The 23,056-nt window shown below is 43.6% G+C and overlaps 1 protein-coding gene across 1 annotated transcript in view; it reads right to left on the reverse strand.

The window, feature by feature from the left end:
• Positions 1 to 441: 441 nt before the first annotated feature.
• Positions 442 to 23,056, reverse strand: part of LOC137384239 (protein SCO1 homolog, mitochondrial-like) — a 28,615-nt gene continuing 6,000 nt past the window's right edge. The window contains exons 4-7 of the mRNA XM_068057960.1: positions 14,797 to 14,994; positions 11,023 to 11,115; positions 9,762 to 9,877; positions 442 to 3,563 (exon numbers count right to left, since the gene is read on the reverse strand). Coding sequence (XP_067914061.1) covers positions 3,432 to 3,563; positions 9,762 to 9,877; positions 11,023 to 11,115; positions 14,797 to 14,994 — 539 coding nt within the window. The 3' untranslated portion in view covers positions 442 to 3,431. The remainder of the gene's footprint in view (positions 3,564 to 9,761; positions 9,878 to 11,022; positions 11,116 to 14,796; positions 14,995 to 23,056) is intronic.

The raw sequence follows: 23,056 nt of genomic DNA on the forward strand, positions 1-23,056 counted from the left end.
GAGGGTAGGGCTGATCAGGGATAGTGGAGGGAACTTGTGCCTGGAGTCGGAGGAGGTAGGGGAGGTCCTAAATGAATACTTTGCTTCAGTATTCACTAGTGAGAGGGACCTGGTCACTTGCACCTAAATGCACCAGCTCTAGCTTTTTCTATCTTGTTTACTGGGTAACATGTGAGTCTGTCAGTGAGGTACTTCTACAGAACAGACTGTGGAGAAGCAGGAAAACTTGGATCGCAACTTGCAGATTTTCCCGTTTAACTGTGTGTGCGGACTCTGGAAGTTACTGTCCGATTTATTCAATAATGGCGAGTGCTTATAGCCTCACCGTTATTCTCAACATATAATCCAGGACATAAGATATTTTTCTAGCCTTGAACCTTTGTAATTCTTAGTTCTAAAGATTTTCCCTACATCTGATGATTTTACAATCTAAAAGGCAAATTTTTAATCTTCAAATAAATCAGAATGTTTATTTTCAGTCAAATTGATCATTAAAATCTAAAACTCTATAAGAAAGACAAAAACATTGAAAAACACAGATCTATACAAGGTTGACTTATAGAAGAATAATTCTATGTATAAGATTTCTGTAATAGTTCCCTTATTGTTCATGTACTGATCCTAGACAATCAATGCTGTGATAATTTTCTGTTACTGTAAACTGCTGGTCATGTCACTCAAACATGGTGAACCATAAACTGAGAAAAGATTCCAGACAGCATTTCATTTTATTATGCTTTAATCATCATCAGAGATAAAAGTACTGAAGTCTGTGGAATGTTCGAAGGAACAGAGACCATGTCGTGGGCTTATTTTACCAAATGCAGATTCATGTCCTTTTAATAGCCTTAAAAGAAAATTGATCCCAGCCAAATAAATAGTTGATGATAATAGAGAGATGCCAAGTGTCTTGCTTAATTTACATGACATTTACTCGCACTGACTGCTGTACAATTAAGATCACTTCTTGGAAATTTTCCTGCATAACTGACCTCCATAATTCTTCTCAAATAGTAACTATCCTAGACCAGAGCTCATGGTGCTAGACATGTCCATTTCATGAAGATGCCTCCCTGGTCGTTTAGTTTTGCATTAGAATATTCTATATTCTCAATATAACTATATAAAAAGGTACAGTCTCCCATATTTATCTCTGCTTAGTTAAATGAACAGATTAAGTTCACGGGTTAATTCTCTTAACTGTTGAAAAGCCAGAATACAAATTGAATTATGCCAGAAAACTGTTTAAACAGTTGCCCTGTGACCACATCTTTGTGTGTATGTGTATATGTGTGTGCAATATTTCAGATCTGGCTACAAGATCTTGAAAAAACTTTGTACAATGCATGAATCAAAATAGGAAGAGATTTTAGATATGATTTTTAGGCTAAAAATAGCTTTTATAACTTGGAAGTAACAGAATGTAACATTTTACCATTAGATCAGCATGGGTGTACACGCAAGGATCTTTGAACTCACCACACAATTGTGTTTGAAATTTGTGTGTGATGGAACCCCAGTGATGGGGAGGGATTAAATATCACCTGCATCTCACAGTCCTCATCCACCAAGATCTTTCTGGGAAGTATATTAACATAGATGTCCAGTAAGGACAGATAAGGTTCAACCAGGATTTTCTTTCATTTTCCCTGTTCTCTGCAACCTCCCCACCCCCCAACCTCACCACAGTTGAGATGCCTACTAACATTATCTTGGGTCACACATTGAAGAATGGTCACCTGCATAAAGATTTACAGGACTGCCAGTTTTCTTGGAACCATAGCCCAACATGGCTCCATGTCTTTACAAGAGAAAAGAATCTAAAGAGAAAGAAATATTGAATTTGCCATCATGTATCAGCTTAGCTGAACTGGTAGCACCCAAGCTTCTAGGCCAGAAGATTCTGGGCTCGAACGCCATACCATGATTGACCTTATAAGCTAGGCCAAGAGTCCCTCACTGTCAGGGGTACCAATGTTCTGCCTGTCTATTCCAATGGTTTCGATGGGTGCAGTTCTATTAAACAACCGGAGGAAAATCTGTTTACGTAGCGCCGCTTCAAAATGGCTACGCCGATTCCCCAGGGGCAGACAGGAAGGATATAAAAACAATGGAAAAGATGTACTAAGATTCAGTATGGTATTGCTAGGACAGAGGGTTATAGTTTTGAAGCGAGACTCGAGAACTTGGGGCTTTTTTCGCTGGTGCTGAAAAGGCTAAGAGGTAATCAGACAGAGACCTTCAAGGTTATAAAGGGTTAGGATAAGGTAAATAGCAATAGATTAGTCTTGTTGGGTGGCTAGACAGGAACAAGAGAGCAAAAATTTAAACAAAATAATTAAAAGGAAGGTTGGAAAACAAATCTCTACAGAACATGTGGAATTCTCGCCTACAATCCATGGTTGCGGAAAGGCCCATAAATTCCTTTAAAAGTAAATTAGATTGTTGCTTGAAAAAGAATATCAAAGGCTATGGACAGCGAGCAGGAGTGTGGAACTAGATGTGGTGGCTCATGCAGAGAAAAACATCGGCGCAGTCTTAATGGGGCAATTGGTCCATATTTGTGCTTCAACCTTTTATGATTTTGAGAGTTCTGATGACGGATACACATCTGAAGCACCATAACTTGAGTACTGTATGCAGTTCTGGTCATCTCATTACAGAAAGGATGTAAATTCACTAGAGAGGGTACAAAGGAGATTTACGAGGATGTTGCCAGGACTGGAAAAATGCAGCTATGAGGGATGATTGGATAGACTGGGGTTGTTCTCCTTGGAACAGAGGAGGCTGAGGGGAGATTTGATTGAGATGTACAAAATTGTGAGAGGCCTGGATAGAGTGGATGGGAAGGGCCTATTTACCTTAGCAGAGAGGTCAGTCACTAGGGGGCACAGATTTAAAGTGATTGGTAAAAGGATTAGAGGGTGGGTGGGATGAGGAAATTTTTTTCACCCTGAGGGTGGTTGGGGTCTGGAACTCACTGCCTGAAAGGGTGGTGGAGGCAGAAAACCTCATCTCATTTAAAGGGAGCCTGGATGTGCACCTGAAGTGCCGTCACCTGCAGGACTAGGGACCAAATGCTGGAATTAGGTTGGGTGACTCTGCTTTTGGCCGGCGCAGGCACGTTGGGCCAAGTGGCCTCGTTCTGTGCCATAAACTTTCTATGATTCTATAACAAAGTCTGATCTCCTTTCAGATGCTGACTGACCTCTGCATTTCCCATTTTTATTTTATGATTCTAACTTTGTTCATGGATTTACTCATTTTTAACATGTACCCATGTTTTCAAAGGCAACATATGAACTTGTACCCTTTCCCAAAGAGCTTTCAACTATTATTTAATTTTTATTTGAAATACTGTATTCATTATTTCTCAAAAATGCTCAGCTTGACTTTACCAGTTTTTTTTCATGTGCAGTCAAGTATTCATATTACTTGTGTTTGAACTTTCTCATGTGTGAAGCTATAGAACTAGAAATCTCAGCACTCTTCTTATTCTGACCATAATACTCCAGAAATTCTCCATTGGGACCAACAAGATACATGATTATTGTATGATCAACCTGAAAAAAAAGACAACATAAAGGCAGGTTAACACTTTTTGCAACAGAATCCCTTGCTATATATCTAAATTAGAACTGAAAAGACTTCAACTCATGTAGGCCCTATGGTGTTTTTTTTTAAATAAATGGGCTTTGGATTTTGTATCTGGCCTGTATGCTCTCCTTCAAGAGTCTTATTGAGGTTCACTTCTTAAATAGCAAGAAAACAAAGACATTGATTGTGTTCATTTGCAAAAAATTATGTAATTCAGTTTTAGAAGGCCCAAAATATTGATGCATAACATGGAGTATGTGTACTGTAATGTTTTGAGGCTGGAATTGAGGTGCAATCTAATAGCAATCTACAAGGGTAAGGACAAATCAAAAAATCCCTTGGTGGTTAAATGTACTGCCTGTTGTGCAACCGAATACTACAGATTAGGAAGGTACAAAGTGAAGCCTCTGGTCTATGTTCATCTCAACCTATTGTATTGTGTAATTTAGGTACTTGCATATGACTCCATCAATTGGCTGAGTGTCTTCCATATGGGGTATGTATAATACACCCATTGTATGTGGCAGTGCAACATATTTAAAAGCAAAGGAATCCAAAAACAGCTTTAAAAAAAAAAATCACAAGAAAACTACAAAACAACCACTAATGTAATTTGATAGGGTAGGCCTTATGTTCAAAAGTGCCCCAGTCACCAAAGGAACGGTCAATGCTAAAGTTGAGTTACAATGGTCCAAATCAGTTGCAAAGTACTCAATTTCTGGGAACTAGGATCATATCTACCTCCAACTATGGAATGAAAATCTCTCTTTGCTCAATGTATATAAGTTTTAAGTGACAGTCCCAACCTAATACCTAATGGGGGCAAGTCAAAAACACAAAATACCTTCAATTTGTAACCTAACTCCAGGAGAATAAGAAATAAATGATACGGTGCTCTTCTTTCAATAGGGCAAAGTATTATTTGTTTATTTGCTTTAAATCAGCATTGTAAAAGCTCCAATTGCATCCATTTTACAACACTGGATGCGCGAGAATGAAATGGCAAAGGGGTTTCCTTCTAATATCTGTTTCATAGTATCAAGGATGCAGGGTTTATAGACCACTCTGAGGCCTTTTTCTTTCCTGATGTTACACTTGCTATATTTTAGCCAATACTCATCTGAGACAGGGAAAGAACAAATTTATCATAAAAATAAAAAAGGGTGCAAAGAGGTGTTGACCCACTGAAAAATGACAATGGGAAAACGGTGTCCAAAGACAGAGAAACTGCTTTAAGTATTTAATAGGAATTTTCCAATAGTGTTCACAAAAGTAATGGGGGAGAAATGTCAAAGTGGGGTGCAGTTTAAAGGTGAATGTAGACTGAAATCTTCTTAAATCTCAAAAGGGGATATATTGGGGAAACTGTTGAAACTGAAGGTAGACAAGGCTCCTGGTTTATTAATTTATTTAGAGATACAGCACTGAAGCAGGCCCTTCGGCCCACCAAGTTTGTGCCGACCAACAACTACCCATTTGTACTAACCCTACAGTAATCCCATATTCCCTACCACCTACCTACACTAGGGGCAATTTACAATGGCCAATTTACCTATTAACCTGCGCCTTTGGCTGTGGGAGGAAACCGGAGCACCCGGCGAAAACCCAAGCGGTCACAGGGAGAACTTGCAAACTCCGCACAGGCAGTACCCAGAAGCGAACCCGGGTCCCTGGAGCTGTGAGGCTGCAGTGCTAACCACTGCACCACTGTGCCGCCTTGACAACTTTATCCCAGAGCTCTGAAGGAATTAACTCAAATGATTGCAAGTCCACTTAAGAATATTTTTCAGAGCTCATGGGACTCAAGCCAAAACCCCCAAGGATTGAAAAATAAACAATGTGACTCCTATCTGCAAAAAAACTAACAAGAGATCAACCGTCAAATTATAGACCTGTAGCCTTACTTCCACTGTTGGGAAATACTATGAGTGATAATATAAAAGATCAGCTTGAGGAGCATGAGCTAACCTGCTACAGGAAGGTTTTATGAGTGGGGGTCATGCTTGACTAACTTATTGGATTCTTTTGAGGAGTCAACAGACATAGTAGATAAGGGAGCCACTGATGTTATGGAGAGCGTGCATGTTAACTTTTTGGATCTCAGGAAGGCAACTGACTGTCCTATACAATAGGCTACTGGATGAGGTCTGAACAAATGGGATAAATGGGAATGTATTCAAATGGATTGATAAATGCTTGGTTTGTAGACAGCAGATAGAAGTGCATGGGCAGCTATCTGGTTGGTAGCCAGATACCAGTGGAGTGACATAAGGTTCAGAATTAAGGCTGCTGTGTATAATTTATATAACAAATTTAGAGGAACAAATTGTGCCCACAGCATTCAAATTTGCAGGCAATACCAAGTAGGGAGTGTGGCAAATGATCAATATCTTTCTTTCTTTCTTTTTTCTTTTGGGCCTCCTTATCTCGAGAGACAATGGATACGCGCCTGGAGGTGGTCAGTGGTTTGTGAAGCAGCGCCTGGAGTGGCTATAAAGGCCAATTCTGGAGTGACAGGCTCTTCCACAGGTGCTGCAGAGAAATTTGTTTGTTGGGGCTGTTGCACAGTTGGCTCTCCCCTTGCGCCTCTGTCTTTTTTCCTGCCAACTACTAAGTCTCTTCGACTCGCCACAATTTAGCCCTGTCTTTATGGCTGCCCGCCAGCTCTGGCGAATGCTGGCAACTGACTCCCACGACTTGTGATCAATGTCACACGATTTCATGTCGCGTTTGCAGACGTCTTTATAACGGAGACATGGACGGCCGGTGGGTCTGATACCAGTGGCGAGCTCGCTGTACAATGTGTCTTTGGGGATCCTGCCATCTTCCATGCGGCTCACATGGCCAAGCCATCTCAAGCGCCGCTGACTCAGTAGTGTGTATAAGCTGGGGGTGTTGGCCGCTTCAAGGACTTCTGTGTTGGAGATATAGTCCTGCCACCTGATGCCAAGTATTCTCCGAAGGCAGCGAAGATGGAATGAATTGAGACGTCGCTCTTGGCTGGCATACGTTGTCCAGGCCTCGCTGCCGTAGAGCAAGGTACTGAGGACACAGGCCTGATACACTCGGACTTTTGTGTTCCGTGTCAGTGCGCCATTTTCCCACACTCTCTTGGCCAGTCTGGACATAGCAGTGGAAGCCTTACCCATGCGCTTGTTGATTTCTGCATCTAGAGACAGGTTACTGGTGATAGTTGAGCCTAGGTAGGTGAACTCTTGAACCACTTCCAGAGCGTGGTCGCCAATATTGATGGATGGAGCATTTCTGACATCCTGCCCCATGATGTTCGTTTTCTTGAGGCTGATGGTTAGGCCAAATTCATTGCAGGCAGACGCAAACCTGTCGATGAGACTCTGCAGGCATTCTTCAGTGTGAGATGTTAAAGCAGCATCGTCAGCAAAGAGGAGTTCTCTGATGAGGACTTTCCGTACTTTGGACTTCGCTCTTAGACAGGTAAAGTTGAACAACCTGCCCCCTGATCTTGTGTGGAGGAAAATTCCTTCTTCAGAGGATTTGAACGCATGTGAAAGCAGCAGGGAGAAGAAAATCCCAAAAAGTGTGGGTGCGAGAACACAGCCCTGTTTCACACCACTCAGGATAGGAAAGGGCTCTGATGAGGAGCCACCATGTTGAATTGTGCCTTTCATATTGTCATGGAATGAGGTGATGATACTTAGTAGCTTTGGTGGACATCCGATCTTTTCTAGTAGTCTGAAGAGACCACGTCTGCTGACGAGGTCAAAGGCTTTGGTGAGATCAATGAAAGCAATGTAGAGGGGCATCTGTTGTTCACGGCATTTCTCCTGTATCTGACGAAGGGAGAACAGCATGTCAATAGTCGATCTCTCTGCACGAAAGCCACACTGTGCCTCAGGGTAGATGCGCTCGGCCAGCTTCTGGAGCCTGTTCAGAGCGACTCGAGCAAAGACTTTCCCCACTATGCTGAGCAGGGAGATTCCACGGTAGTTGTTGCAGTCACCGCGGTCACCTTTGTTTTTATAGAGGGTGATGATGTTGGCATCGCGCATGTCCTGGGGTACTGCTCCCTCGTCCCAGCACAGGCATAGCAGTTCATGTAGTGCTGAGAGTATAGCAGGCTTGGCACTCTTGATTATTTCAGGGGTAATGCTGTCCTTCCCAGGGGCTTTTCCGCTGGCTAGGGAATCAATGGCATCACTGAGTTCCGACTTGGTTGGCTGTATGTCCAGCTCATCCATGACTGGTAGAGGCTGGGCTGCATTGAGGGCAGTCTCAGTGACAGCATTCTCCCTGGAGTACAGTTCTAGGTAGTGCTCAACCCAGCGGTCCATCTGTTTGCGTTGGTCAGTGATTTTGTCCCCCGATTTAGATTTGAGGGGGGTGATCTTCTTGATGGTTGGCCCAAGAGCTCTCTTATCAATATCAATGTGCACAGATTTAAAGGGATCAGCTCGATCAGTGGTTGGAGATAATGTAATTATGGGGAAATGTAACATTATAAGTTTTGGCAGATAGAATGTTGATATGGATTTCGTGCTAAATGGGACTGTATTTGAGATGCTGCAAATGGACAGAGATCTTGGAGTTTTAGTGAAAAGGTCACCAAAACCATCAGCACAATATTCTCAGACTGTTTAAAAAAAAGAACGTTGAGATGTTTAGCAAGAGGTATAAACATATAAATCCAGAGAAATCATTTTATAACTGTATTTGGTTCTGTTGAGACTACATCTGGAGTTCTGCATGCAATTTTTTGTCTTCCTGTTTCAAAAAAGATATTCAGTTATTGAAGAAAGTACATAGAAGAACTACATTTATCAATTTATTTTAATCCATTCCCATTTATCCCATGGGCTTATCCCAGAACACAATGGAATGATGTATACAAACATACGTATTAGGAGTAGGAGTAGGCCACTCAGCCCCTCAAGCCTGCTCCGCCATTCAATAGGATCATGGCTGATCTGATTGTAACCTTGACTCCACATTCCTGCCAACCGCTGATAACCTTTCACCCCGTGCTTATCAAGAATCTATCTACCTCTGGCTTGAAAATATTCGAAGGCTCTGCTTCCACTGCCTTTTGAGGAAGAGAGTTCCAAAGACTCACGACCCTCCGAGAGAAAAAATTTCTCCTCATCTCTGTCTTAAATGGGTGACCTTTTATTTTTAAACAGTGACCCCTAGATCTAGAGTCTCCCACAAGGGGAAACATCCTTTCCACATCCACCCTGTCAAGATCCCTCAGGATGTTATATGTTTCAATCAAGTTGCCTCTTACTCTCCTAAACTCCAGTGGATACAAGCCTAGCCTGTACAACCTTTCCTCATAAGACAACCCGCCCATTCCAGCTATTAGTCTAGTAAATCTTCTCTGAACTGCTTCCAACGCATTTACATGCTTCCTTAAATAAGGAGATTAATACTGTACATAGTACTCCAAATGCGGTCTCACCAATGCCCTGTATAAGGAAGCATAACCTCCCTACTTTTGTATTCAGTTCCCCTCGCAATAAATGATAGCATTCTATTAGCGTTCCTAATTACTTGCTGTACCTGCATACTAACGTTTTGCGATTCATGCACTTGGGACACCCAGATCCCACTGTGTCTCAGAGTACTGCAATCTCTCACCATTTAGATAATTTGCTTCTTTTTTGAGGAAAGATTCACTTTTATGGAGGAAAGATTCACTGCCCTGGGTCTTTTCTTTCTTGAAAAGAGAATACCGAGAGGGGTAATGATAAAAATGTTTAAAATTATGACAGGTTTGGACAAATTGGATCCAAGTTAGCAGCTATGTGTGTACAGCACTTAAGCGCAAGGAATCCTATTTATGAATTAAGGACAATAGGAGATCCAGGAGGAACTTTCTTTTATTAAATGGTTGCTAACTTTGTGGAAGAGACTACTGACACAGGTCATAGAGTCATTACAGCACAAGAGGCACCCATTTGGCCCATCCAGTCCATACTGGAACAAGAATCCTTAATGGGTTTCAAGAAGAAACTGGATAGGTCAGTATCAACAAATGAGATTCACAGTTAATTAGAAATGTACCAAGGGAATACTATGGAAAGGTGGGCCAGATAGACTGAAGGATTCCTCCTACCTGAAAGTTACTATCTTACTATGTTTTAAAATAAAAACAACCAAACACTGCAAATGGAAATAAATTTACTTACAATATAATCATTGTCATCATCTTTAGGTCCTTGGCTAAAATAGACCCTGTAGGCTCTCGATACCTGTTCTATTTGCTCTTGTGACCCAGTTAAACCAATTAACTTTGGAGAAAACTCTAGAGAGAAAGGATCCAGAATTTATTTGTATTATGTTACAGTGTGCAATTTTAAAAAAAAACATTTGCATTAAAAGCAAAGGACTGCATTTATACAGCTCCCTTCACATCCGCGGGATGTCCCAAAGTAATCTGTAGCCAATGCATTAGATTTGAAATGCAGTTACTATTGTGATGCCCCACCTATCTGCTTATAGCAGACTGGAACGAAATGCATCCATTTAAAATTTAGAGCAGAAAATGCTGGAAATGCAAAACTGGACTGTTAACATCTGCAAAGAAAAAAGATTGGCTGTTGATGTTTTAGGTCTTAATCCATTAGCAGCAAAGACACACTTCTGACCCATCAAGAAATGGTCTTTTCCCTTTAGAGGTATTGACTGATCAATTGTGTTCTTCCAATATTTCCTGTTTTTTCTTTCAGATTTCAAGCATTCAGTTTTTAAAAAAAATATAAAACTTAAAACTGTTCAGTTTAAGCTTGATATTAGTGGATCATAATGTGATTAACCCAAAGGTGCTCCTGCAGCTTTACACTAAGTCTTCCTGCATAGTAAGACTACAGTTTCAATAAAAGCTCAATAAAGGAGAAATGGAATTTTCACATGGGTTGCTATAGCGACAAAACTGTACACACCGTTCTGGCGCTGAATCAAGAGTTCAGAACCCTAAGCAGATGAGAATCAAGGTTTACCACTTTTACTGTACCAAATCACTTCACGTTAACAGGCAATACTTTCACATTCCAGACTCCCAACTGCTCCTATCTGATAGTTTCAACAGCAGAAAATGCATAACAGCTGCAAAAAAACACATGCCAACTGCCAAGATTGAGTGACTGAAACCCCCCGCACTAACCCTGTACAGGCAATGAAGACTTTAACGTTACACAGCAAGTTAATTACTTAATCTAATGCCTTCTTCCTTTATCATGGATGCAAGGGCTGACCTCCAGAAAGGATTTTTCAAAGAAGTTAGTCAGATAAGAAGAAAAAATATACTGCAAATTGTACCAGTGCACAGATCAGGCAGCATCTGTAAAAGAGAAAGGGTTTGACCGGAAACATTAACTTTCTTTCTCCTTGTTAACTGATCTGTTATGTAACTCCAAAATGTTCTACTTTTTTAAAAATTAGCCAACCTACCTTGGACGTATCTTGCCATGGCCTCAACATTATCTCGGTCTGGATCAATTGTGATCAAAAGCGGTGTCAGGTTTGGCAATGAGGGGATTTTGTCTGTAACAGGAAGTATGACAGCAATAATAAGATCACTCTAAACTAAACAGAGACACCTAACTATTGCAACATTGTGCATTTCAAATGTGTGGTTGCACTAGACAAGCTACAATGACTCCCTACAGTTCCTCAATACATGTAGAACTAAGTAATCTAACAGCCCCTACACCAGCTCCTGTACTCAAAACAACTTTGTGTACAAACATATAGATTCTGTTCCATTTAAATCAATTGTATATAATGACAATAGAAGATTGGAATATACCAACACTTTTTCCTAACAGGTAATAACTATATTTCTGTATTTTATTACTGATATGTTTAGATTTGAATAAAATTGGAAATTGCATTTTTTGTTAACTCAACCTCCTCCTGTTTGGTTCTCCTATAAGCTAGTGCATAAACTACATTGCTGTGATTCCACAGTTATCACTAATCATGTTTATTACATTATGTCCACAAATTGTACAAATTCCTAAACCCAAAACTTAACTCTTGATCCAAATCAATACTTTCATCTTACATTTTATTCGAAAGCAAAGCTTCACACCCGCAGTGGTTAGCACTGCAGCCTCACAGCTCCAGGGACCCGGGTTCGATTCTGGGTACTGCCTGTGCGGAGTTTGCAAGTTCTCCCTGTGACCGCGTGGGTTTTCGCCGGGTGCTCCGGTTTCCTCCCACAGCCAAAGACTTGCAGGTTGATAGGTAAATTGGCCATTGTAAATTGCCCCTAGTGTAGGTAGGTGGTAGGGAATATGGGATTACTGTAGGGTTAGTATAAATGGGTGGTTGTTGGTCGGCACAGACCCGGTGGGCCGAAGGGCCTGTTTCAGTGCTGTATCTCTAAAAAAAAAGAAATCTTCACTCAACCACCTAAGTACAGTTACTCTTCGTGTTGTTTTCATGGTACTAATAGAGCCTTAAAGCACTACAGCTACTACACAACTGTTTTTTAACCTACAGGCAAAGAAACCCAAGGAACCCATCACTTATTTAAAAAGCAAAATTCTCCCCCATATAATACAAATAGCTGCGCTTGGCACAAAGGTCATTTTTGGTAATGCACAACTTATGTTTTCACGTGGCTGACCAAAAATGAGCTTCTGTCCATAACTAACCTGAAACTAACTGGTGACCAAAAGCAGTTAGTGATGTGGCTACACAAAGTACACTTTTACTAAAATAACCAATCAACCAAAAGCCAAATAAATCTTCCCCTTTTTTTTTGGGGCACAACTAATAAAAAAACTTAACCATAAAAGGAAAAGGAAACTTATCAAACTAAATAATAACATGTTTCTGGACATCCACGACATAACTCCAGTACCTGCGGTGCTCAATGGTCACGAAAGACAAAGTAAGTGGCACTGAAATTGACTTCCCAATCAAAACTTGCAATTCCCTCATAGCTCCGACCCAGATGTGGGTGCCCTGAAGCTTGAACATACAACTGTCAACATTGCAATGTAGGCAACAAGCTGCAACAACTATTAGTGCCACCTGATGCTGATAGCTAGAATTGCTATGAAAATACTATGAAGTGTAATATCATAACACAATGTGGATTCTAACAGCAATACAAGTTCAGTAAGGCACCCCTTTAATCAGCTTATTCCTGAACTGCATTTTAAATGATGACATCTTCAACTGTTTTACTGAATTCATATTAATGACTCTATGACTCTATGCAGAGTTTAACAGCTCAGAAGGATGCCATTCGGCCCATTGACAGCATGCCGCTCTCCACGGAGCTATGCAGTCAGTCTCACTCCCCGATAGAGTCACAGAGATATAATATAAATCAAAAGCAAACAAATTATGTAGTTAACCTTCACTACAATAGCTACTTGGGAATGTACTGTTCACTGTGCTAGAGTGAGGTAAACAATAGAATGAGGACACACTAAAAAATGGTTTTTCGAGGGAAGTACTCCTTTTTTTTTATTCTTTCATGGGAATGTGAACATCGCTGGCAGGCCAGCATTTGTTGCCATCCTTAATTGCCCTTGCGAAGGTGGTGGTGAGCTGCCTTCTTGAACCACTGCAGTCCATTTGGTGTAGGTACACCCACAGTGCTGTTTGGAAGAGAGTTCTAGGATTTTGACCCAGTGGCAGTGAAGGAACAGCGATTTAGGATGATGTCCTACTTGGAGGGGAACTTGCAGATAGTAGTATTCCCATATGTCTGCTGCCCTTGTCCTTCTATATGCTAGGCGTTGCAGATTTGGAAGGTGCTGTCGAAGGAGGCTTGGCAAGTTGCTGTAGTGCATCTTGTAGATGGTACACACTGCTGCTGCTGTGCGCCGGTGGTGAAGGGAGTGAATGTTTAAGGTGGTGGATGGGATGCCGATCAAGTGGGCTGCTTTGTCTTGGATGGCGTCAAGCTTCTTGATTGTTGTTGGAGCTGCACTCATCCAGGCAAGTGGAGAATATTCCATCACACTCCTGACTTATGCCTTGTAGATGGTGGACAGGCTTTGGGGAGTCAGGAGATGAGTTACTCGCTGCAGAATTCCCAGCCTCTGACCTGCTTTTGTAGCAATAATACTTTTATGGCTGGTCCAGTTCAGTTTCTGGTCAATGGCAACCCCAGGATGTTGATGGCAGGGGATTCAGTGATGATAATGTTGTTGACTGTTAAGGGGAGATAGACAGACTCTCTCTTGTTGGAGATGGTCATTGCCTGGCACTTGTGTGGCACGAATGTAACTTGCCACTTATCAGCCCAGGCCTGAATGTTGTCCAGGTTTTACTGCATGTGAACATGGACTGCTTCAGTATCTGAGGAGTCACGACTAGCACTGAAAACTGTGCAATCATCAGTGAACATCCCCACTTCTGAGCTTATGATGGAGGGAAGGTTATTGATGAAGCAGCTCAAGATGGTTGGGCCTAGGACACTACCCTGAGAAATTCCTGCAGCGATGTCCTGGGGCTTGGATGTTTGGTCTCTAACAACCATAACCATCATCCTTTGTACTAGGTATGACTCCAACCCGTGGAGAGTTTCCCCTGATTCCCATTGACTTCAGTTTTGCTAGGATGTTGATGCCATACTCGGTCAAATGCGGCCTTGATGTCAAGTGCAGTCACTCTCACATCACCTCTGGAGTTCAGCTCTTTTGTTCAGGTTGGACCAAGGCTGTAATGAGGTCTGGAGCCATGTGGTCCTGGCGGAACCCAAAGTGAACACTGGTGAGCAGGTTATTGCTGTGTAAGTGCCGCTTGGCTGCGCTGTCGACACTTTCCACTGTCACCATCACTTGAGGCTCAACGTTCCCTTATTTAGCCTTCAGAAGACCTGCTGCTCAATGTTTCTCTAGACCTCCATTCACATCCCCCCAACAGAGACACAGTGGGAGAGAATGTGGCCTTCAAGAAAAAGTTATGAAGAACCCTGTACTACAAGACAGAGGGGAATGCACCAAAATATCACCCTGTATAAACTCCTGTGAACTATACTATTATTCATAGATCTACACTGTAGCAGTGTAAACCTGAAATGGTATTTTAATGTTAGTTCACACATGAAAGACACATTTAAATCTATCCCATATCCCATTGATGCACTACAGATCAGTTAGTTTTTAAGTTATATCAATTTTAACAGCAACCCCTCTGTATGTTTTCTGGTGCATATTTTCAATCACCACGCACAGCATCCGTTGCTGAAATTTTTACCTATTTCATCTACGACAGCAATCATTTTTTCCAGTTCTTCAGGACAGATGTCTGGACAGTGTGTGAACCCAAAATAAATCAAGACCCACTGTCCATGGTAGTCTTTGTCCGTCTTGGGCTGTCGTGTATGATCAATGAGTGAAAAGGGTCCTCCAAGTGCTGCCTTTCCAATACTTCGGGTCCGCTCCTTCTCAATCTCTAAACAAAAGTCAATTAAAAAAAAAGATTGACACCATATCAGACAAGCACACCATGTATATCCCACAGCTTTAAACAAATTTTTAGGAATTGTTTTCTATGCTCTCAAATATACATACACATATGTATCTCCATTATAGATCTCAAAATAATGTATGTTGGGAACAAATGCACTTATTAGAAAACAGAACACTGACATTGTAGGTGATCTTCAGTACATGTCAACCATTCTGTTCACCTTTTGTCAAATATCTTCTACACAAAACAAAAACTGATGCTAATAAGTGTGACAAGGAGCAGTCGCAGAGGCAATTTGACACTCTAAGACAAGTAGAAAACAAAGTGAAGCTTTATAAGTTGTGTGTGCTTAGGTCTCCCACATTGTCATGAATAGAACTTCTGTAGATGGGAAGCATTTCCCTGCCAGGAGGGAGGGAGGCCCAGCCCAGTTCCTCTGGGTAGTGTCCTAGGCCCAACCATCTTCAGCTGCTTCATCAATGACCTTCCCTCCATCATAAGGTCAGAAGTGGGGATGTTCGCTGATGATTGCACAATGTTCAACACCATTCACGACTCCTCAGATACTGAAGCAGTCCATGTCCACATGCAGCAAGACCTGGACAACATCCAGGCAAGGGGTGATAAGTGGTAAGTAACAATCGCGCCACACAAGTGCCAGGCATCTCCAACAAGAGAGAATCTAACCATCACCCCTTGACGTTCAATGGCTTTACCATGGCCGAATCCCCCACTATCAACATCCTTAGGGTTACCGTTGATCAGACACTGAACTGGACCAGCCATATAAGTATTATGGTTACAAGAGCAGGTCAGAGGCCGGGAATTCTGCAGCGAGTAACTCACCTCCTGACTCCCCAATGTCGGTCCACCATCTACAAGGCACATGTCAGGAGTGTGATGGAATACTCTCCACTTGTCTGGATGGGTACAGCTCCAACAACATTCAAGAAGCTCGACACCATCCAAGACAAAGCAGCCCGCTTGACTGGCACCCCATTTACCACCTTCAACATCCACTCCCTCCACCACCGGCGCACAGTGGCAGCAGTATGTACCATATACAAGATGCACTGCTGCAATTCATAAAGGCTCCTTCGACAGCACCTTCCAAGCCCGTGACCTCTACCACCTAGAAGGACAAGGGCAGCAGACATATAGGAACACCACCACCTGCAAACTCCCCTCCAAGCCACATATCATCCTGTCTTGGAACTATATCGCCGTTCCTTCACTGTCGCTGGATCAAAATCCTGGAACTCCCTTCCTAACCGCACTGTGGGTGTACCAACCCCACTGGACTGCAGTGATTCAAGAAGGCAGCTCACCACCACCTTCTCAAGGGCAATTAGGGATGGGCAATAAATGCTGGCCTAGCCAGCGACGCCCACATCCCACGAACGAATAAAATTAAACTATCACTCTCCACCTAGCATTCAATGGCTTCTGTGCAGACTTGAGTTCAGGTGGCTTCGTGGCTTCCCACCATCTCAGTGCCAGATGATGTATGGTGCAGGGAAACTACAAGGAGGCGTGGCCGCTAGGTGACGTATCCTGAAAATGCCAGTTTGTCCGCTGAAGATACCAAGCTCTAGCTCACCAGGAACTCTCTCAACCCCTCCACTGTCTCTAAATTGTCACAATGTTGGCCAACATCTAATACTGGATGAGCAGAAATTTCCTCCAACTAAATATTGGAAAGACCGAAGCGATTGTCTTTGGTCCCCACCACAAATTCCATTCCTCAGCCACCACCTCCATCCCTCTCCCTGGCAACCTTGGTGTCATACTTGACCCAAAGATGAGCAACTAACCACATGTCCACACCATCACTGAGACTGCCTATTCCCACCTCCGTAACATTGCCCGACTCCACACATGCTTCAGCTCAACTGCTGCTGAAACCCTCATTCATGTCTTTGTTACCTCTGGACTCGATTGTTTCAACACATTCCAGATCGGTCTGACATTTTCCACCCTCTCTAAGCTTAAGTTCACCCAAAACTCTGCTGCTCATATCCTAACTCGCACCAGGTCCCATTCCCTGATCACCCCTTAGCTCACTGACCTCATTGGCTCCTGGAAAACAATGCCTTGATTTTAAAATTTTCAAATCACTCCATGGCTTGACCCTCCCCATCTCTGAATTCACCTCCAGCTGTCCAACCCCCCTGCAATTTGGCCCTTTTGCACACCCCAAATTTTAAATTGCTCCACCACTGGCAGCCAAGCCTTCAACTGCTGAGGCCCTAACCTCTGGAACTCCCTTCCTAAACCTCCCTATCTCTCTTTCTGCTGTTAAGACACTCCTTAAAATCTACCTCTTTGACCATGCTTTTGGTCATCTGCATTAATATCTCATGTGGCTCTGTGTCAGATTTTGTTAGATAATGCTCCTTGGGACCTGTGTTCCTGCTAAGCTGCACAGGTGCATGGTCACACAGTAGGTTGAAAGGTAGCACGCTGGCCTCATTCTGTGAGAAATAACCCATGTGCACGGCCGTGAAAATAAATTTAAAGGGACTGCGTACTGAAAAAACGGGCCGCAGAAAAGAACCAAACTTAAAGGAAGCATTGCTTCGGACTACAATGTTAAAGCGACAATATAAATGCAAGATGTTGTTGAGAATAATCATGGTAATTTTAAAGTGGCATATTAACCTGTAAATACAATATCCATTCCTGTATTTTACTGGTATGCACTGACTCAAACAGTACCAAATGCTTCCTCCAAGCAGAAAGGATTCTATTGACCCTCCAGCACAAACAATAGTAAGTCTTTACAATAAACTGAAGAACAGACCATAATACAAAAGCAAAATACTGTGGAAACTGGAAATCTGGAGTGAACACAGAAAATGCTGGAAATACTCAGCAGGTCTGGCAGCATCTGTGGAGAGAGAAACAGAGTTAATGTTACAGGTCTGTGATCTTTCATCTGTTTCTCTCTCCACAGATGCTGCAGACCTGCTGAGTATATCCAGCAATTTCTGTTTCTGTAAAAAGAACAGACTGTGTTTCTCTAGAAAGAAAGAAAAACGTGCATTTATGTTGTGCCTTTCACAACCACAGGACGTCCAAAGTGCTTTACAACCAATGAAGTACTTTTGAAGTGCAGTGTCTGTTGTAATGTGGGAAACACAGCAGCAAATTTGCACCCAGCAAACTCCCACAAGTAGTAATGTGATAACGACCCGATAATCTGCTTTAGTGATGTTAATCGAAGGATAAATATTGCCCAGAATGTCAGGCATAACTTCCCTGCTCTTCTTCGAAACAATGCCATGGGATCTTCTACATCCAGGTGCCTCAGTTTTACATCTCATCCAAAAGACAGCAACCGCCAACAGTGCAGTAGAGGCATGCTACCTGACCCGAACCCGACAGGGTTCAGGTCGGGTGGGGCCCATGTTCCGGGGCCAGCTTTCGGGCTTGGGTTGGGTCGGGCCGAGTCCAGGTCAAGTCGAGTCGGGTCGGGCCGGACACACACGGTAAGTGCTCTGCCGGTAAGTATTAAAACATTTTTTAAAAACTTACCTGAGCTGGGAGTCGGGACGAAATGGAGTCTGCGCAGTGAGAAAGTGACGTCACTATGACGTCAACGCGCATGCAATGCGGCTTCTTGCAGGTAGGATGTCAGGAAGGTAAGTAATGGGATGGTCGGGTCGGGTCGAGTAGTGGCGGGTTCGGGTCGGGTCGGGCTCGGGGCAAAATCAGAGGGACTCGGGCCAGGTCCGCTGTGGTTCAGTCGGGATCGGGTCAGGTTCTTTCTCCTGACCTAAAGCAGGCCTCTTTAGTGCAGCAATCACTCAGTGCTGCACTGGAGTCTCAGCCTTACTTTTGTGCTGAAATCCTGGAGCAGGGCTTGAATCCACAGAGGCAGGAGTGCTACCAGCTGAGCTACAGCTGACATTGCAATACCTTAATTTACAAATCAACTCACAGTTGAGCAGATTTGTGACTAAAGTGGTTATTTCACAATTTGCTCCTCATACTGCTTTAAAACTTTGAAAAGTCCTTTAGATAGGAACATAGGAACAGGAGTAGGCCATTTTGCCCCTTGAGCCTGTTTTTGTTTTATTCTTTCATGGAATGTGGGCATCACTAGCAAGGCCAGCATTTATTGCCCATCCCTAATTGCCCTTGAGAAGGTGGTGGTCAGCTGCCTTCTTGAGCCGCTGCAGTCCATGTGCAGTAGGTACACCCAAGATGCTGTTAGGAAGAGAGTTCCAGGATTTTGACCCAGCGATACTGAAGGAATGGCGATATAGTTCCAAGTCAGGATGGCGTGTGGCTTGGAGGGGAACTTGCAGGTGGTGGTGTTCCCATGCATTTGCTGTCCTTGTCCCTTTAGGTGGCAGAGGTCGTGGGTTTGGAAGGTGCTGTCTAAGGAGCCTTGGTGCGTTGCTGCAGTGCATCTTGTAGGTGGTACACACTGCTGCCACTGTGCATCGGTGGTGGAAGTATGAATGTTGTGGATGGGATGCCAATCAAGCGGGCTGCTTTGTCCTGGATGATGTCGAGCTTCTTGAGTGTTGTTGGAGCTGCACCCATCCAGGCAAATGGAGAGTATTCCATCACACTCCTGACTTGTGCCGTGTAGATGGTGGACAGGCTTTGGGGAGTCAGAAGGTGAGTGACTCACCGCAGGATTCCTAGCCTCTGACCTGTTCTTATAGCCACGGTATTTATATGACTTCTCCAGTTCAGTTTCTGGTCAATGGTAACCCCCAGGATGTTGATAGTGGGGGATTCAGTGAAGGTAATGCCATTGAATGTGAAGGGGAGATGGTTAGCTTCTCTCTTGTTGGAGATGGTCATTGCCTGGCACTTGTGTGGCACGAATGTTACTTGTCACTTATCAGCCCAAGCCTGGATATTGTCGAGGTCTTGCTGCATTTCTACATGGACTGCTTCAGTATCTGAGGAGTTGCGAATGGTGCTGAACATGGTGGAATCATCAGCGAACATCCCCACTACTGACCTTATGACTGAAGGAAGGTCATTGATGAAGCAGCTAAAGATGGTTGGACCTAGGACACTACCCTGAGGAACTCCTGCAGTGACGTTCTGGAGCTGAGATGATTGACCTCCAACAACCACAATCATCTTCCTTTGTGCTAGGTATGACTCCAACCAGCGGAGAGTTTTCCCCCTGATTCCCATTGACTTCAGTTTTGCTCGGGCTCCTTGATGCCATACTTGGTCAAATGCTGCCTTGATGTCAAGGGCAGTCACTCTCACCTCACCTCTTGAGTTCAGCTCTTTTGTCCATGTTTGAACCAAGGCTGTAATGAGGTCAGGAGCTGAGTGGCCCTGGCGGAACCCAAACTGAGCGTCACTGAGCAGGTTATTGCTAAGCAAATGCCACTTGATAGCACTGTTGATGACACCTTCCATCACTTTACCGATGATTGAGACTACATTGATGGGGCAGTAATTTGCCAGGTTGGACTTGTCCTGCTTTTTGTGTACAGGACATACCTGGGCAATTTTCCACATTGCCGGGTAGATGTCAGTGTTGTAGCTGAACTCGAACAGCTTGGCTAAGGACGTGGCAAGTTCTGGAGCACAGGTCTTCAGTACTATTGCGGTAATATTGTCAGGACCCATAGCTTTTTCAGTATCCAGTGCCTTCAGTCATTTCTTGATATCACAAGGAGTGAGTCAAATTGGCTGAAGTCTGGCATCTGTGATGCTGGGGACTTCAGGAGGAGGTCGAGATGGATCATCAACTCGGCACTTCTGGCTGAAGATTGTTGCAAATGCTTCAAACTTATCTGTTGCACTGATGTGCTGGCTCCCCCATCATTGAGGATGGGGATATTTGTGGAGCCACCTCCTCCAGTTAGTTGTTTAATTGTCCACCACCATTCACGGCTGGGCGTGGCAGGACTGCAGAGCATAGATCTGATCCGTTGCTTATGGGTTTGCTGAACTCTGTCTATCGCATTCTGTTTACGCAGTTTGACATGCAAGTAGTCCTGGGTTGTAGCTTCACCAGGTTGACACCTTATTTTGAGGTATGCCTGGTGCTGCTCCTGGCATGCCCTCCTGCACTCTTTATTGAACCAGGGTTGGTCTCCTGGCTTTGATGGTAATGGTAGAGTGGGGGATATGCTGGGCCATGAGGTTACAGATTGTGGTTGAATACAATTGTGCTGCTGCTGATGGCCCACATCGCCTCATGAATGCCCAGTTTTGCATTGCTAAATCTGTTCGAAATCTATCCCATTTAGCATGGTGATAGTGCCACACAACACGATGGAGGGTCCTCAATGTGAAGGCTGGACTTTGTCTCCATAAGGACTGTGCGGTGGTCACTCCTACCAATACTGTCATGGACAGATGCATCTGCAGCAGGCAGATTGGTGAGGACGAGGTCAAGTATTTTTTTCCCTCTTGTTGGTTCCGTCACCACCTGCCGCAGACCCAGTCTAGCAGCTGAGTTCTTTAGGACTCAGCCAGCTCAGTCAGTAGTGGTGCTACCGAGCCACTCTTGGTGATGGATATTGAAGTTACCCACCCAGAGTACATTCTGCACCCCTGCCACCCTCAGTGCTTCCTCCAAGTCATGTTCAACGTGTAGGAGTACTGAGTCATCAGCTGAGGGAGGGCGGTAGATGGTAATCAGCAGGAGGTTTCCTTGCCCATGTTTGACCTGATGCCACGAGACTTCATGGGGTCTGGAGTCGATGTTGAGGACTCCCAGGGCAACTCCCTCCCAACTATATACCGCTATGCCACTGCCTCTGCTGGGTCTGTCCTGCCGGTGGGACAGGACGTACCCGGGGATGGTGATGGCAGCGGCTGGGACATTGTCTGTAAGGTATGATTCCGTGAGTATGACTATGTCAGGCTGTTGCTTGACTAGTCTGTGGGACCGGTCTCCCAACTTTGGCACAAGCCCACAGATGTTGGTAAGGAGGACTTTGCAGGGTCGACAGGGCTGGGTATGCCATTGTCGTTTTCGGTGCCTAGGTCGATGCCGGGTAGTCTGTCCGGTTTCATTCTGTTTTATTGACTTTGTAGCAGTTAGATACAACTGAATGTCTTGCCAGGCCATTTCAGAGGGCATTTAAGAGTCAACCACATTGCTGTGGATCTGGAGTCACATGTCGGCCAGACCAGGTAAGTATGGCAGATTTCCTTCCCTAAAGGACATTAATGAACCAGATGGGTTTTTACAACAATGGTTTCCTGGCCATCATTAGACTAGCTTTTAATTCCAGATTTATTAATTGAATGCAAATTTCACCTTCTGCTGTGGTGGGATTCGAACCCATGTCTCCAGAGCAATACCCTGGGTCTCTGGGTTACTAGTCCAGTGACAATACCACTACGGTATCACCTCCCCCTGTTTTGCCATTCATTGAGATTATGGCTGATCTGTGACCTAATTCTATATATCTGCCTTTCCCGTATATCCTTTAAGAAAAATCTATCAATCTCAGATTTAAAACTAGCAATTGATCTCCTATCAATTGCTGTTTGTGGAAGAGATTCCAAACTTCTACCATCCTTTGCGTGCAGAAGTAGTTCTTAATTACACTCCTGAAAGGCCTGTCTCTAACTTTTGAGCTATGTCCCCTAGTCCTAGATTCCCCAAACAGTTGAAAGAGTTTCTCTCTATCTACCCTAACAGTTCACCTTAATAGCTTGAAAACTTTGATCAAATCATCCCTTAACCTTGTAAATTCCATGGAATACAACAACATATATTTGTATAGCACCTTTGAAGTAATAAAACGTCCAAAGGCGCTTCACAGGAGCATTATAAAACAAAATATGACACCAAGCCACATAAGGAGATATTAGGTCAGATGACCAAAATCTTGGTCAAAGAGGTAGGTTTTAAGGAGCGTCTTAAAGGAGGAAAGAAGTGGAGAGGCGGAGAAGTGTAGGGAGGGAATTCTAGAGGCCTAGGCAGCTGAAGGCCTGGCCACCAATGGTGGAGCAATTAAAATCAGGGATGCTCAAGTGTCCAGAATCACAGAAGTGCAGATATCTCGGAAAGTTGTGGGGCTGGATTTTAAAATCAAGT

This window comes from Heterodontus francisci, chromosome 26, assembly GCF_036365525.1.
Source record: "Heterodontus francisci isolate sHetFra1 chromosome 26, sHetFra1.hap1, whole genome shotgun sequence".
Taxonomy (NCBI): domain Eukaryota; kingdom Metazoa; phylum Chordata; class Chondrichthyes; order Heterodontiformes; family Heterodontidae; genus Heterodontus; species Heterodontus francisci.